Genomic DNA, 15,183 nt, shown 5'->3' on the forward strand with positions numbered 1-15,183 from the left:
AAAATTATGCTCAAGGTCACATGCATCAGTTGATGGCTGCTTTGGGACTCAAAACCATGCTGGAGCCACCTCTAATGTTCTTGTCTTTGGGTACCTTTGAGAGATGCAGAACGCCAATTCTCACCTCCTAAGTACTGCCCAGGGTGACCCGAGGAGCCTGGACAGGACAAAGAGCCAGCTGCTGCAATAGGGGTGGAGATGTGTTTGAATTGGATGCAAATGTTTACCTGCCTAGTTGATGCTCACTCAGGCACCTGTCAGCTGCCCAGATAACCTTCTCCAAATACCCTCTTTGCATTAGGCCCTGGGCTGGGCACTGGGCACCAGTGAAAGCACAGGTCCTGGTCTTGGAAAGCCCAGTTCAGAAAAGCAAACAGGGTGGAGAACTTAACCCCTTGAGGATCTGGAACCCGTTTGAGAAGCTGATGAAAAGCTATGACCCCTTACGCAGAAAAACACGCATGCCAATCATGCACATGTCAGGGAGGCACAGAGCCCCTGAACACTCTCCTGAAACAATTAAATGAGTGCGAGCAATGTTATTACAGATAATAACTGTAACTACAATGTTACTATTTTAAAAAATTCAAATGTAACTCTGATGTCCGATATTTTATTTGGCAGCCCTCTCTCCCTGAGCCTTTGCAAGTCCTGCTGCCCCATCTGAAATACCCTTTCCTCATCTGCCTGCAGTTCCCTTCTCCTTATTCAAGACCCAGCACCAGGACTGCCTCTGCTGGGGAGACTTCCCAGATACCCCAGACAGATGGCGCAGGTCCATTGTCTCCCATCTATTGTTCTGATATACATGTCTTTCTTTTTAAAATATTTAAAAAATATATTTTTATTGATACACGTGTCTTCTCTAAGGAGAGTGTGGTGCTCTGAGGGCAGGGATCTTATCTCATTCATCTCTGGGAACGCCCAGGCTCCACACATGGTAGGTGCTCACTAACCACCCACTGGAATGAATAGACTATTCACAATCTATGAACCCAGGATGCACTACCAGGCCTGGCCACTAGGTGCCGCCGTCTAACATGGGATCTGCTGGGGCTAGCCCAAGCCACGGGATCGGTTGTGCAGCCTGGGTGGGTGCCCACGTTGGGTGGGTGCCCACGTAGGCTGGAAGTTTTATGTTCCTGGTCATATGAGGGAGATGGGAGGTAACAGTGGTCTCGGTGCCTTGGGAGAATGGAGAACAACCTGAGTGGATCCCTTCTCTAACGTGGGGCACAGGACCCCGCAGGGGATTGGAAGTCCTTTCCAATGCGAGTTCTTCCACTTGCTTGCATTGTGACCTTGGGAAAGACCATTTCCCCGAGCCCTGTTTTCCATTCCAGAAAATGGAACAATAAATTCCAACCGCTCAGGGTTGTTGTGAAGATAAGATCTGATCAGTTAGTCCCCCCCACCCCAACCCCAAGAGTACCCTTATCTAAATAAGGATTATGTGGGTTCGGGGAATAAATTTAGTATGAAATCCACTAGTCCTTTGTTTGAGTCCTTATCCAGAGACTAAGGGCCAATGAGGCAGAGGGTGCATTGCTTAAGTCCTATGAACCTCAGTTTTCTCATCTTTAAAATGGGATAATACAACTATATGCCACACACAGTGGTTGTTGAGATTCAATAGGAAATAATGGTTACAGATTTTCGGAGAGTCTCTAACACACATAAGGACTTAAGTGTCATCTATCACCATTGTTGTTATCATCACCAACGTTCATTAGGTGGATGAATGAATGCGCAAGTGAATGAATGAGCAAACCTCCCCCTGTAGATACTGCTCCACATACACTAGGCAACACCTGGAACACAATCTGGACTTTCATTCACCCCCGTCCTCCCTCAACCTTTGCTCCCTCTGCCTGGCATTTCCTTTCCCTTCACTTCTGCCAAGTAGAAATTTCTGTTGAATAGATACAGAAATCGATGTGGCCTACAAAGGCCCATCCGCCATAGCCGGCCTCGCAAATGACTCTTCTCCTTGAGCTCTTGAGGAGCCAAAGGGAGCATGAACCCATGTGCTTTGGGGCAGCTGCCAATGGAGGCCACCTCCCCTGGGATGCTGGAACCGATGGACAAGGCCAGCCCTCGTCTGACTGACACTATTCGTCAGCGGCCTCTAGAAGACTTCCAGCAAAGTGGTTGTCAGCTCTGGGCTCAGGGCTCCGGGCAGAATGGGAAATCCCAGTGAAGTTGGGGAGAGGCCAAATGAAGAGCCTGCTCCAACGGAGCCCTTTCTAAAGAAGGAAAGGAAAAGTAGGAAAGGAGATAGGGGTGGGGCCCACAGGGGGCCGCAGGGCTCGGTATCTAACTTCCCTACCTGGGAAGATCTAGCATTCATTAAAGAAATCAATTGCAGGCACCAGGAGGAGTCTGACGTATCAGGTAAGAGCGGGCTGTGGACCTGTTAGAAATAAATCTCACTACTTGCAGCCTGGCTGTCCCTCCCCGTGGAGAGGAAGAAAGTGTCTCCGACACTTTCACCAACTGCATTTTCTTTCCGTCCTTAAATCTTGCCATTTTCCTCAATCTGTCCTTCCACTCTGTTCTTCCTCTGCACACGCCTGTCTGTTCTGGGCTACACCTCCCTACTCCCGGCAAACTCCACACCTACATCTGCAAATCCCAAACCCACATCTGCCCCAGGAAAAGGCACCACCATCTACTGGGAGTTGACTGTCACCCTTCCCTAGTCCCCTGAGTTTCAAAATATTGTCTGAATCTGGCAGTTTCTCACCATCTCTGCTGCCAACCCGCCAACTCCATGCCACCGTCATTTCTCACTTGCTGTCCCATGAGATCCCTGTACAGAGTCTACCTGTATTCTCCACATAGCAAGCTACAGGAACCTTTTAAAGTAATGAGCCAGATCACATCACTCCAAAACCTCCTGATGGCTTCCATTGTACTTTAAATTGAATCCAGACTCCAAAAACCTGGAAGGCCCACCACAGTCTGCCCTGCCTCCCTCTCCAAACACCACCCCTACACACCTCTCCTTTGTTCATGTTACTCCTGCCACACTCACCTGCTCTATTCTCTGAGTGCAGCCAGCACATTCCTGCCCCAGGGCCTTTGCACATACCGTTCTTGCCTCCTGGAATGATCCTGCTCTCATCACTCGTCCTAGCATCTTTCAAGGTTCAGCTCAAATGTCATCTGAATGAAGACTTCCTCTCACATATACCAGGATTATGGGGTCCTCCTTAGTGACCCGCGGGGACCTTTGCTGGCCCTTCTGTGGTTTGTATCTCATCTTGTCTAATGGCTATTTGTACCCGAACCCGTCTTTTTCTCTGGACTATAAAGGGAAGGCCTCCAGGCATGTCTAGTTACTCTTGATGTTCCCAGCACCCAGTCCGAAGTTGGTGACAGTGAGTGTTGAATGAACCAGCATCCCATCTCCCCACTGGCAGAGGCCAAGCTGCCTCCCTCTGTACCCCAGGCCCTGGGAAGAGGGGCTGATGGAAGCATGGACACGTCTTATCACGGCCACACCTCAGGCTGTTCATCTCCCGCCATTTATGCTGAAAATCCTTCATCAGAGCCTGGTTCTGTCCACCTCTTAAAGGTTATCCCAGAAGCATCCCTGGGAGAAACTGGGAGACAGCAGAGCCAGGTGAAGAGTGAGAGCACAGGTCCACACCCCTGCCCTGCCACTTAGCAGCCGGGTGCTCTTGGACACGTTACACAATTTCTCCGTGCCTCAGTTTCCCCTCCTGCCCAACAGGGCGGATAGCAACACTGCGAGAAGGAATGAGACAACGGATATGCTGTGCTTAGCACACAGTGAGCTCTCATGAAACGTGAGCAGGCGATAGCGGTGGCTGCTGCAAGGCCTGCTGGCCCGGCCACCTCTGGCATGGGCCTGGGGATGCCCAGGCAGCAGCAGAAAGTAGGGCAGAGCTGCCTCCTGGTTCACACCTCCGCTGCCTCCCCAGCCCCTCCTACGTGGGTAGGAAATGGGTCGTGGGCAGGACCTGTGCCGGGATTCCTCATTTCCGATCCAGTCTTTGGGGACAAACACTTTCCGTTTCATTTAATCATCAAGCTTCTTAATTAGTTTTTTTCCTTTTTGAATTCCGAGTTGCTAAGCTGTCCCCACCAGAGGAAGTGGACATGATTGCTCCTGCAGGGCCCAGGCTTCCTGAGCCTGGCAGCAGCTGGTCCCACTACCTGGGAGGCCCGGCTCCAGCAGGCCTCCTGGGCCAGCGAGGGGTGGAGCTGCGTCCCTCCCATCATCCCCTGGGGACACAGCAGAGGAGAGGCCAGGCCTCCACCCTTGAAGGACAGGCCACGGGAAGGGATTCATCACTTCTTCATCCAGCCGCCATTTATCAAGTGTCCTTGGTGCCAGCTAGGCCCAGGCTGCTGGGGAGCATGCGGTGAAGGGGACAGATGTGGTCCCTGGCCTCTAGGAACGCATTGCCAAGGGGAGGGATGGGCAAGGAAACAATCAGAAACCAGCCGGGTGAGGCTGGAGAGGTGTTTGATGAACCCCTGGAACCCACCAGGGTTTGGGGGACCCAGCAGCTGACAGAGTGAGGAGGTTGGGCTCTGCAGGGCTGGCTGGAACTGTCTCCACCTCATTTCCTCTCAGCCCTTAGGGAAAGCCTTTCCATCATTTCCGTTTCCAATGGGCTCAGCCTCAACTAAAGCATGTCCCATAGTCATTCACGCCTTAGTCCAAAAGGGAGTCCGGTGGAACATTTTCCAGGGGCCCCTGCAACCTCTGAGGCTGTCTGTGCCTCCGGGAGCAGGTAAGAAAAGTCACCAGTCACACGGCGTTCCCTAGGGCTCTGATGCTCAGCCGCCTGGGCAGGCCTCACACGCACACGTGCTCAGCTCACCGGCCTTACACCGCGCGGCCCTGGCCCACCGTGCGGCAGGCAGGGCAGGGGAGGGAGGCAGGGAAAGCACACTCCACTTTGCTGAGAGCCAGGCACCTGCTGGGCACTATACCCGCACAGCCCCCAGGTGAGGGAGGTGGTCTCATTCGCCCTTGACCCAGGAGGAAACCGAGGCTCAGAGAGAGAACGGTGGCTGCCCACGTTCACACACTGGCTGCTGGTGGAGCTGGGATTTGAACCCATGGCTTCTCACTCCTAGTCCAGTGCTCCTTCTACTACACAGTGGCTTCGAACCCCGGGTCCCTGGCTCCTAGAGGTCCCCGAAGGGAGTGACAAGGGTCTGAGTTAAAAGCTCAAAGAGAAAGCACGCTCCCCCCAGACGAAGGGCACGCAGGCAAATGAAAAGCAATGTTTTAGCTGGAAGCCGAGCAGCACAGGAGAAAGCTCCACTCTGGGTGGAAGCTCTCGAGCAGTGTCTCAGCTTCGGAGCAGATGAATGACCAATCCTTGCTTAATAAACGCAGCTTTTGGGAAACCCAGCTCTTCAGAGCTTCAGGACAGCTGAAGTCACGAAGAAGGGATCTTGGTGGGGGAAGGCCTGTGACCACCGCATGTTACTGAGGCTGCCGGCCAGGTCCCCAGACCAGAAAAGTAAGACTCAGAGAGGTCAAGGCGCCCCCCTGAGGTCTCACAGCCAGGCAGGAGTGAATCCACCATTCGAGCCTGAGGCCAGTGCTCTTTCTGCTTCAAGGTGGTGTCTCGTCTTGCAGGACAGTGGGACCCCAGGCCCAGCCTGAGTCGGGGGACCATCAGGGAGGTGGGGGTGGGGAGCGCGCCAGGAGCCTAGGTACCTTCTCGTAGTACTGCAGCTCATAGTCCAGGATGACGCCGTTGGGCTGGTCAGGCTGGGACCACGACAGGGTGATGCTGTCCACGGTGCGGCTCACCTGGTGCATGATGGACACAGCCGACGGAGCTGGAAGAGAGGTCAGAGGTCAGGGGTTGGGGTGGGCATGAGAGGGTGCAGCGCCTGGCCCAACCTCAGAGGCGCCCAGAAGAGGGGAAGCGTCTTGCCGAGGCCACACCCTGGGGAGCCGGCAGGAGCAGAGGGACTCATGCAGGGTCACAGGTGCCCCCACTCGGCCAAGGTGATCCAGCCCCGAGGAGGGACACTGCGCCTCCCTTCACCTCCTTCCCTGTGACTCACCTTCTCGCAATGAGGAAAAGTGGCAGAATGTGTCCCTATAAAATGACAGCACTTTTCAAACTTGAGGGGCATCAGATTTGTGAAAACTCACATTGCTGGGCACCACCGCCCAGATTCTGATGCCACAGGTCTGGGCGGGGCCTGAGAACCCGCAGTTCTAAGCAGCGCAGGTGCTGCTGTCCACTGGGAAGGGAGGTAACCTGTCCCAGGTCACCTAGCAGGCAGAGGTGGGGCCAGGGCCAGAGCCCGGACCAGCTGGTCTAGTATCTTTTCTACCCACCACGCTGCTTCTCACAGCCTGGCTTCTGCCCACGACTGCCCCTCTCACTGCCCAGCCTAACCTGTTCCTGGGGCCTTTGGGCCCAGGTAGTCTCGAAGCAGAGGTACAAGTAGTTCCAAGAGGCGCAGGCCGAGGCTGCCGAGCAGCTGGGGGCCAGACCTCCAGGCCTGGGGGCTTGTCCTACCCTGAGGCACTGGGGAGCCACGGAGGACTGCAGTGGGGACGGGAACCCGCTCCTCCACTAAAACACAAGCTGCCATCACGCTTGGCATCTTGACAGCCCCTGTATGTCCAATGATGACCAGAAAAGAAAAAAGGCCCCCACAGCTAACACCTAACACTTCCTTGTTCACGCTACTCCTGGCACTTTTCCAAATGCTTTATGTCAGTTAACTCATTTAACAGCTATATCAACCCCATGAGGCTGTTATTATTAATGAGTATACCCATTTTATGGATGAGAAAACGGAGGCACTGAGGTTTGAAGTAACTTGTCCCAAATCACCCGGTTAGCAGGTAGTAGAGCTGATCTTTGAATCCAGGCCCACCTGGGCCCCACATAGCCTTTCCCCTCCAGTGGCCATGGCTGATGCAGGCTGACCAGGGAGGTCTGGAAAGCAGTGACCCTCACAACACCCTGGTCCAGATCCCACGCTGTTGCTGCGAAGGGAACTTTACTCGGCTTCTGTTGACTCACCTCACTACCACCCACCCGGCCCGCCCCGGCTCCGGGAGCTCAGCTGTTGGTGGAGGCAGGTCCCACACGGCCGTGGGGGTCTGGACCTGGCAGGTTTAGCTGGCAGATTTGGGTTACAGGCAGCTAACCCGGCTCTGATCCTGTAAGCCCCGTATCCCTGGGTGTGGCAAGGAGGCGGCATTGCTGGGAAGATGATCAAGGCAGGCCAAGGGGGGCCAAGCAGGGCTGGCCTTTCTGCCGGAATCCGGGGGGATTAACAGCGGAGAACAGGGACAGCTGGATGTGCTCTCATCCCCCCTGCCGCCCGCTGCCCACCCTGGGGTGTCAGGTTTCCCTGTAAGCTGGTCTTCAGGGAATTCTGGTATTTTCAATTACCAGCCGGGCACGCTGGCAGGGCGATGGGGTCAGCGATGTCCTGTGACCCCTGCAAGGAGATGGAGCCCCAGGGAGCAAGCACAAAAGAGGCTTGTGACCGAGAGGGGAAGCGGGGAGGCCAGCCAGGCGGGGCCTGCGTGGCTGGAGCAGGTGGTCAGGGGCCCTGCTGCCTCCGGCGAGCCCTGGGGGAGGATCCGTCCCTTCATTAGCTGAGACCTGGGGGAGCAGGCTTCTGTGTGTGCCTCCGTGCCCCCCGCAGGGCGTGAAGGGGTTGACCGAGGTGGTCTCCAAGGGCGTTCTGGGACGAGGACCCTTTGATAGGAAGGAAGGGCTTCTGTGTGTGCCTCTGTGCCCCCCGCAGGGCGTGAAGGGGTTGACCGCAGGGCGTGAAGGGGTTGACCGAGGTGGTCTCCGAGGGCGTTCTGGGACGAGGACCCTTTGATAGGAAGGAAGTCCGGGGGCCTATGACCTGCCTGCTCAGCGTTGCCTCCATAGCCCTGAGCTCTGAGGAATGAAGGAGAGCCCTACACTCGGCCTTTACTCTTCACCAGTCAGAGGACCCCGCGAGCTTAGAGGGCATGGGGAGTCGCTGGGCATGGGGCAGCCCGAGACGCCAGCCCGACTCTTGGATCCCGCTGCCTCTCTGACATCTCCACTCCCGTTGACAGTGGCTTCCACTGCACCTGGATGGAACACAGGTGCGCCACATGCCCTGCAAGGCCCACCTGCCTGGCGCCTGCCACCTCCTGCCACTCACCGCCTCGCTCCCAGGTGCCAGCCACACCGGCTGCCTTTCTGTTCCCAGTCAGACCAAGGTCATTCCTTTCTCAGGGTCTTGGCCTCACGTTCTTGCCTGGTCGCCTCTTCCCCCACATCTTCCATGGCCGGTTCCTCCTCTTCATTCCGGTCTCAGCTAAACCGCTGCCTCCTCAGAGAGGCCCTCCCTGACCTCCCCTCCACCTGACTGCCCCGGTCACTCACCATCTCACACACTTTCCTGTAAAGAGCTAATGTGATCTGAGGGCAGGGACCTTGTCTCTTTTATTCAATCCTTTATGCCTCGTGCCTGGAACAGTGTGTGGCTCAGAGTAGGTGCTTGGTTGATATTTACTGGAGGAAGGAAGGAAGGAAAAGCCGGCTCTCGCCTTTTCTAGCCCCTTGAGGAACCTGACTGAGTCCACGGACCCTGGGGCCGGAGCTAGGGCTCCGGGGGGAGACAGTGTGGCCTGTCTGACAGTCACTAACAATTCTCTCTCCCTCAGACCCGGTGCCCCCTGCGATTTGACCTGCTGACATGACATGGGGCTTCTTGCCGACCAGCCAGCCTGCGATACCACATCAACTGTTTATTGCTGTGTGTGCGTTCACCAGGGTCCGAAGCAGGAATACCTTACCCGAGACAGGACCCCTAGCATTTCTGCTCGATAATAGGATGGCTGTTTTGAGTGTTTGTCTCTTAAACCTGTAGCAATGCAGTTAACTCCCAAAGATCCAACGAATTCTGGGTGACCTGGTCATAATTCACACAACAGAACAAAACTCTCCCGGAGATTGGGCCTGTGTTTCTTTCCGACGGGACCGGAGCGCTTAGGTTGTGTGGGACAGAACAAAGGAAAAGCTGCCAACTGGTGCAGGGTGGCGCTTTTCTATGAAGAAAAGGTGTTCCAGGGCCGAGAAGGTTTGAGATACACAGAGTTCTAGACCCCGGCCTGTGAGACTCACGCGGCACACTCCTTTATTCAAGGCTCTGAGAAGTCCTGCTGGGGAGAAACTTAGTTAACCTGGTTTAGCCTGGCAGTCTAAGTCTCATTTGGCTTCAGAACCGCTTTTTCACATAACAGTTATTAATGTCTTTTGGAAGCAGTGATCTGTGGAATATATATATATATTCAGGTCTTCATATACATATCCTATATAATAAAAGGCTAATATGTAAATCGACCGAATGGCGGAACAACCGGTCGCTATGACACACACTGACCACCAGGGGGCAGATGCTCAATGCAGGAACTGACCACCAGGGGGCAGACACTCAATGCAGGAGCTGCCCCCTGGTGGTCAGTGCGCTCCCATAGGGGGAGCGCCACTCAGCCAGAAGCCAGGCTCACAGCTGGCAAGTGCAGCGGCAGTGGTGGGAGCCTCTCCCGCCTCCGTGGCAGTGCTAAGAATGTCCGACTGCTGGCTGTCACTTGGACATCCCCTCGAGGGCTCCCAGACTGCGAGAGAGCACAGGTTGGGCTGAGGGACGCCCGTCCCCCCGCCCCCCGTTGAGCGCACGGATTTCGTGCACCAGGCCTCTAGTATATACATATATGTACATATATATGTATACACATATATATGTTTTTATTGATTTCAGAGAGGAAGGGAGAGGGAGAGAAGATAGAAACATCAATGATGAGAGAGAATCCTGCACATCCCACACCGGGGATCGAGCCCACATGTGCTCTTGACCAGGAATTGAACCGTAGATCAACACTCAACCACTGAGCCATGTTGGCTGGGCTGTGGAACATATTTTAGACAAAAAAACCCCAAAAAACAAAAGGTGGGCCCAGGAGATGCTATATATTTTTCCTTGAACCTGAGAAAAGGGTGGCGATTGTCTGTCCATCTGATCATTCATTCTTCTCTTGGCTCAGCATAGATTTAGCAGCACCTACCGGCTGCCACACAAGCAGATGGAGTAGGAGTTAAACACCTCACTTTACAGATGAGGAAAGTGAGGCAGATCAAGTGCCTTGGCTCAGGGCTGGGATCGGACCAGGTTGGGACCAGGTTGGTTTTTTCTTCCCCTGACTACCCAGCCTTGTCTACAAGTGGGCTATGAGCAGGCAGAGGCCAGGCCCTGGGCGTGGTGCTGTGGGAACATCTAATCCCCCACCTTCCAGTGGGCTGCTGAACTGCCTCGACCCCACCTGTTGCTGCCCGGTGGAACCCAGTCCTACCCAGCACCTGGATTAGCAAAATGGTAAGAGCCTGGGCCTCAGATCAGGTAGCCCAAACAACCTACCTCACCCCTCCGTGCCTCAGTTTCTCCTCTGTAGAATGGAGACAATGGCAGGGATGTTGGGAGGTTAAATGAAGACCTGAATATAAAGAACCTGGCCCAGAGTTAGGGGTCAGGGGATGTCAGCCAATGTAGTAGTCCGGGCCAGCCAGGCTCTCAAACAGCAGAGTGAGTAGCTGAATGTTCACCAAAGGCTCTTGAATGGTGGTGCAGGAGAGAAGAGGCAGCATCCAGGGTTCAGATCCCAGCTCTCTTATGACAGGTGATTGTGTGACCACAGGCAAGTTACTTCTCTCTCCGAGCCCACATTCCTCAGCTATAAATTGGGGTGTGGCCGACACTACTCACTGCCTATCCAATATCCATTCTTTCCTTCTCAAATTAACAAAACCCTGGTTCTTAGCTAGGTACCTTGTGCCCAAATAAAAGACTACTTTTCCCCCAAACTCTGGCAGCTAGAAGTGACCACATGACAATGTGCTTGCCCGTGATATAAGCGAAAGGTGGGACTTCTAGGAGGTCTTGCTCAAAGGGAGGAGTCCCACCCTTATCACTCTCCTCCTTCCATGCTGCCCGGGACATGGAAGTGATAGCTGGGGCTCTTGCAGCCATTTTGGCCCACAAGGACAAGAAGCTGTGTGCTGAGAAGCCTGGATCCCTGATGACTCCACGGAGCTGTCCTAACTCCTGTCTTGTGACATCCTTTACAGATAATAAAAAAAACAAACCTTCATTCTGTCTAAGCCACTAGGATAGACTGGTTGTGTTAATTGCCTTCCTATATCTACACCCTTTGCCTTGTAACTTATTAGTCCCCACTCTCTCTGACTCTGGGCTTGGCCATTGACTCGCTTTGGCCAGTGGGATATAAGCAAACATGATCTAAGCAGAGGCTTGGGAGAGCCCTTGGCACGTGTCTGACGCTGTCTTGGTTCCTTGTGATTGCCCAAGAAAGAGCATGCCCAGGCTGACCTGTGGGAGGCTGAGACCGGGAGCAGAGCTGTTGTCCAGTTGTCTCAGCCAGGGCCACTCCTAACCAGCTGACAGCAGTCACCCCCAAACGTGCAACAAAGCCCTACAACATCCAAAGAGCTGCCGAGTGAGTCTGAGAAGACAAAATGCAAACATGTGAATGCTCCCCGCCAAGACCCATCCAGCCCACCCGGAGACTCTTGAGCTAAAATAAGTGCTCCTTGTTTTTACGCCATGGGTTTTACGGTGGGTTGTTCAACAGCATGCCTGTGGCAGCGGCGACCTGTTATTTTTCTTCCTGTTACATGTAGCCAAACCCAATCTTAACCGATACCCGAGGCCGGCAATGCCTTCCCTGCAGATGCCTGGGAGGATCAAAGAGGACGATGCATTCAGAGGGCTCGGCCCAGGGAGGGAAGTGCCCTCTCCCTCTCTCTTCCTTTCCCCAGGCACGGGCCTCGCCAGGGGCTCTCTTGGCCTGGTTCTCTCTGATCCTCTCCGCCCCCAGGGAGCGAAGTCAGTGAGTACATGCTCATGCCAGTTCTAGAGACGGAGCCACTGTGTGCCCACCCCCCAGGAGGGCAGGAGGATCAGAGGAGAACACGGTGGCGGAAAGGGCCTGGGCAAGTTGAAAGTCTTTTCAAGGGAAAGCCATGGGGAGTGGGGTCACCTGGCCGGGCGAACCTGGAGACGGGCTCTGCCAAGGAGCTGCTGAGTCATCATGGGCCACCGCTTAGGAACCTCTCTGGGCGTCAGCTTTCTCCTCTTTAAAAGGAGGAGTTGGCACTGGCTGAACTCCAAGGCCCCTGCCAATGCCGACGGGCTTGCATTTGACTTGTGTCCCCTTTCGGGACAGCAGAACAATGGCCCCCAAAGATGGCCGCGTCCTGGTCCTGGAACCTGTGGGCACGTTCCCTGACACGGCACAAGGGACTTTGCAGACGTGATTAAGGCTGTGGCTCCTGGGATGGGGAGAGTGTCCTGATTACCCAGGTGGACCCAATCTAACCACCTGAGTCCTGAAAACAAGGGGACCTTTCCCAGCGGAGGGTCAGAGACGGGAGAGCTGGAGTGTCCCTCGGTGCCCTGTCGCTGGTCCCGAGGCAGGGGGCCACGTGCGAGGACCGGAGAGAGGTCAGCTCCCGGTGACAGTCAGCCAGGAACCCGAGACCTCCCTCCTACAACCACACGGCACCGAATTCTGCTGCCACCCAAGTGAGCCAGGAAACGGATCATCCCTTAGCAGCGGTTCTCAACCTGTGGGTCGCGACCCCTTTAGCGGTCGAACGACCCTTTCACAGGGGTCGCCTAAGACCATCCTGCATATCAGATATTTAAATTACGATTCATAACAGTAGCAACATTACAGTGATGAAGTAGCAACGAAAATAATTTTATGGTTGGGTCACAACATGAGGAACTGTATTTGAAGGGCCAGAAGGTTGAGAACCACTGCCTTAGAGCCTCGGAAAGGAACACAGCCTCCGACACCTTGATTTTAGCCCCATGAGATCCGGATTGGACTCGGCCTACGGAACTGCAAGATGAGAAATGGGTGTCATTCTAAGTTGCTAAGTTTGCAGCATTTTATTATAGCAGCAATGGGAAATGAACACACCTTCTGATTTCATGTGAAGCCTAACTGTCATGTATTGTTCACCTACTATGTCCTAGGGCAGTGATGGCGAACCTATGACACGCGTGTCAGAGGTGACACTCGAACTCCCTTTTTTGGTTGATTTTTCTTTGTTAAATGGCATTTAAATATATAAAATAAATATCAAAAATATAAATCTTTGTTTTATTATGGTTGCAAATATCAAAAAATTTCTATATGTGACACAGCACCAGAGTTAAGTTAGGGTTTTTCAAAATGCTGACATGCCGAGCTCAAAAGGTTCGCCATCACTGTCCTAGGGGCTTTGTCCGCCTTATTGTTAACCTGGCAACGGTCTAGCAGAGCTGAAATGATCGACAAGTGCCCATTTTGAAGGTTCGGACACTGAGGCTTGGAGATGTGAGGGCTCCTGTTAGCGTCTGGCTGCACAGCTTGGAAAGGATCATGCCGGATGAGGGCCGGTTCTGCCAAGCCCAGAACTGGTGCCTCTTCTCCCATATGACCTAGAGCAGTGGTTCTCAACCTTCTGGCCCTTCAAATACAGTTCCTCATGTTGTGACCCAACCATAAAATTATTTTCGTTGCTACTTCATAACTGTAATGTTGCTACTGTTACGAATCGTAATGCAAATATCTGATATGCAGGATGGTCTTAGGCGACCCCTGTGAAAGGGTTGTTCAACTGCCAAAGGGGTCGCGACCCAAAGGTTGAGAACCGCCGACCTAGAGGCACATGATGACAAGGGAGCTTCCTAATCGGTCCACCTACTGTTCAGCACGCGTGGCCCCAAAGGCTGCATTCACCCCGCCAGGCCCATCCACACAGCCCGCCTGACCTCTGCAGAGGGCTTGGGTCCCGCCAATACTGAGCCTAAGAGCGCAGCGACATAATTATTTAGGTTCTGCCGCTGGCTGCCCGGTGAGCACGGGCAAGTCCCTCAACGCTCCATGCCTTGCTTTCCTTACCTAAATGACAGGATAATGACAGGATGTGCCTCCTAGCATTGCTGTGAAGTCATCATTAAGGACTTGGGGTGATGTCTGGTGCATAGTAAGCGCTTGGTAGATGTGAGCTATTATGATGATGAGAGGGACTGGAGAATGACCTCTGCTTTTTGAGAGCCTGCCCGTGCCCAGAAGCCTGCGAGGCACCTTGAGAACATGAGCTCAAAGCCTCACAGCGGTCCCGCAAGGAGGGGTGGCGAAACCCACGAGGAAGACGCGGGCTGAGTAACTTGTCCACGGCTATGTGCTGGGGAGCAGCCAGGCTTGATCCAAAGCCAGATTGGTTGGCCTGATGCCAAAGCCCAGACTCTTCCCACCCCTTCCCACCGGCTCTGGAGCCGGGTAGAGGTACGGCTGCTCGGGGCTGGCGAGGGTGAGATCGTGTCCCGTGCGCCCCTGGCGGGCGGCCAAGCACTGGATGCAGCCCTGAGGACGAGCCCCACGTGACTGACGTGCTGTACACACCCAGGTCTGCAAGGCTGCCTCTGGCTCCTCGGTCAGAGCTCAGCTTCAATGCCACCTCCTCGGTGTTGTCTTCCGACACCCATCCCGAGGCTCGTCCTTCCTGTCCTTTCTGGTCTTATTTGTTTGTGTCAAAGGCCACAGACCCTGGACAGCCAGGCTGAAACCTGGGTCTGCCTCTTCCCAGCTGGGTGACCTGCTTAGCCTCTCCCAAGCCCCGTTTCCTCATCCTTCGAGTGGGGACTCCCAGCCCAGCCTCCTCCCTCAGGGGGTCCCTGCGAAGACTCATGCGTGGGGGGGCGGGGGGGGCAGGAAGGCTTGCTGGAACGGCGGGGCGTGGTCCACAGAGGGCACGCCGGCTTCGTGAAGTCAGAAGACAGCTCTGGCTCCAGCGAATGCCAGGGCATCGCGAGTAAGGCCCAGTCCCTTGCCCCGAAGAAATACTTTTTCCTTTTAAGGCAGTGAGCTAGATATTTATATACCGAATTTTAGGGTCTGATTAAAACCGGCCACTGAACGCGTTTGTCTGAAATCAAGTCCCCAGCCTTGCTTTCCAGCCTTATCAGACTTCTCCACACCCCAACCTCACTCCATGCTTCTCAGAGCCCTGCTGCAAACGCTCACTGAGCGTTCACTGTGGCGCACCCCTGTCTAGGTGCCGGGAGAACCACAGTGAGGAAAAGCAGACCCAGAGGTGA

General features: G+C 54.4%; 1 protein-coding gene across 1 annotated transcript in view; it reads right to left on the bottom strand.

Annotated features, from left to right (window-relative positions):
- Positions 1 to 15,183, bottom strand: part of EPHB2 (EPH receptor B2) — a 119,296-nt gene that overhangs the window by 19,724 nt on the left and 84,389 nt on the right. Inside the window, exon 5 of the mRNA XM_014546765.1 lies at positions 5,711 to 5,835. Within this exon, the coding sequence (XP_014402251.1) occupies positions 5,711 to 5,835 (125 nt within the window). The remainder of the gene's footprint in view (positions 1 to 5,710; positions 5,836 to 15,183) is intronic.

This window comes from Myotis brandtii, unplaced genomic scaffold, assembly GCF_000412655.1.
Source record: "Myotis brandtii unplaced genomic scaffold, ASM41265v1 scaffold456, whole genome shotgun sequence".
In the NCBI taxonomy this organism is placed as follows: Eukaryota; Metazoa; Chordata; class Mammalia; order Chiroptera; family Vespertilionidae; genus Myotis; species Myotis brandtii.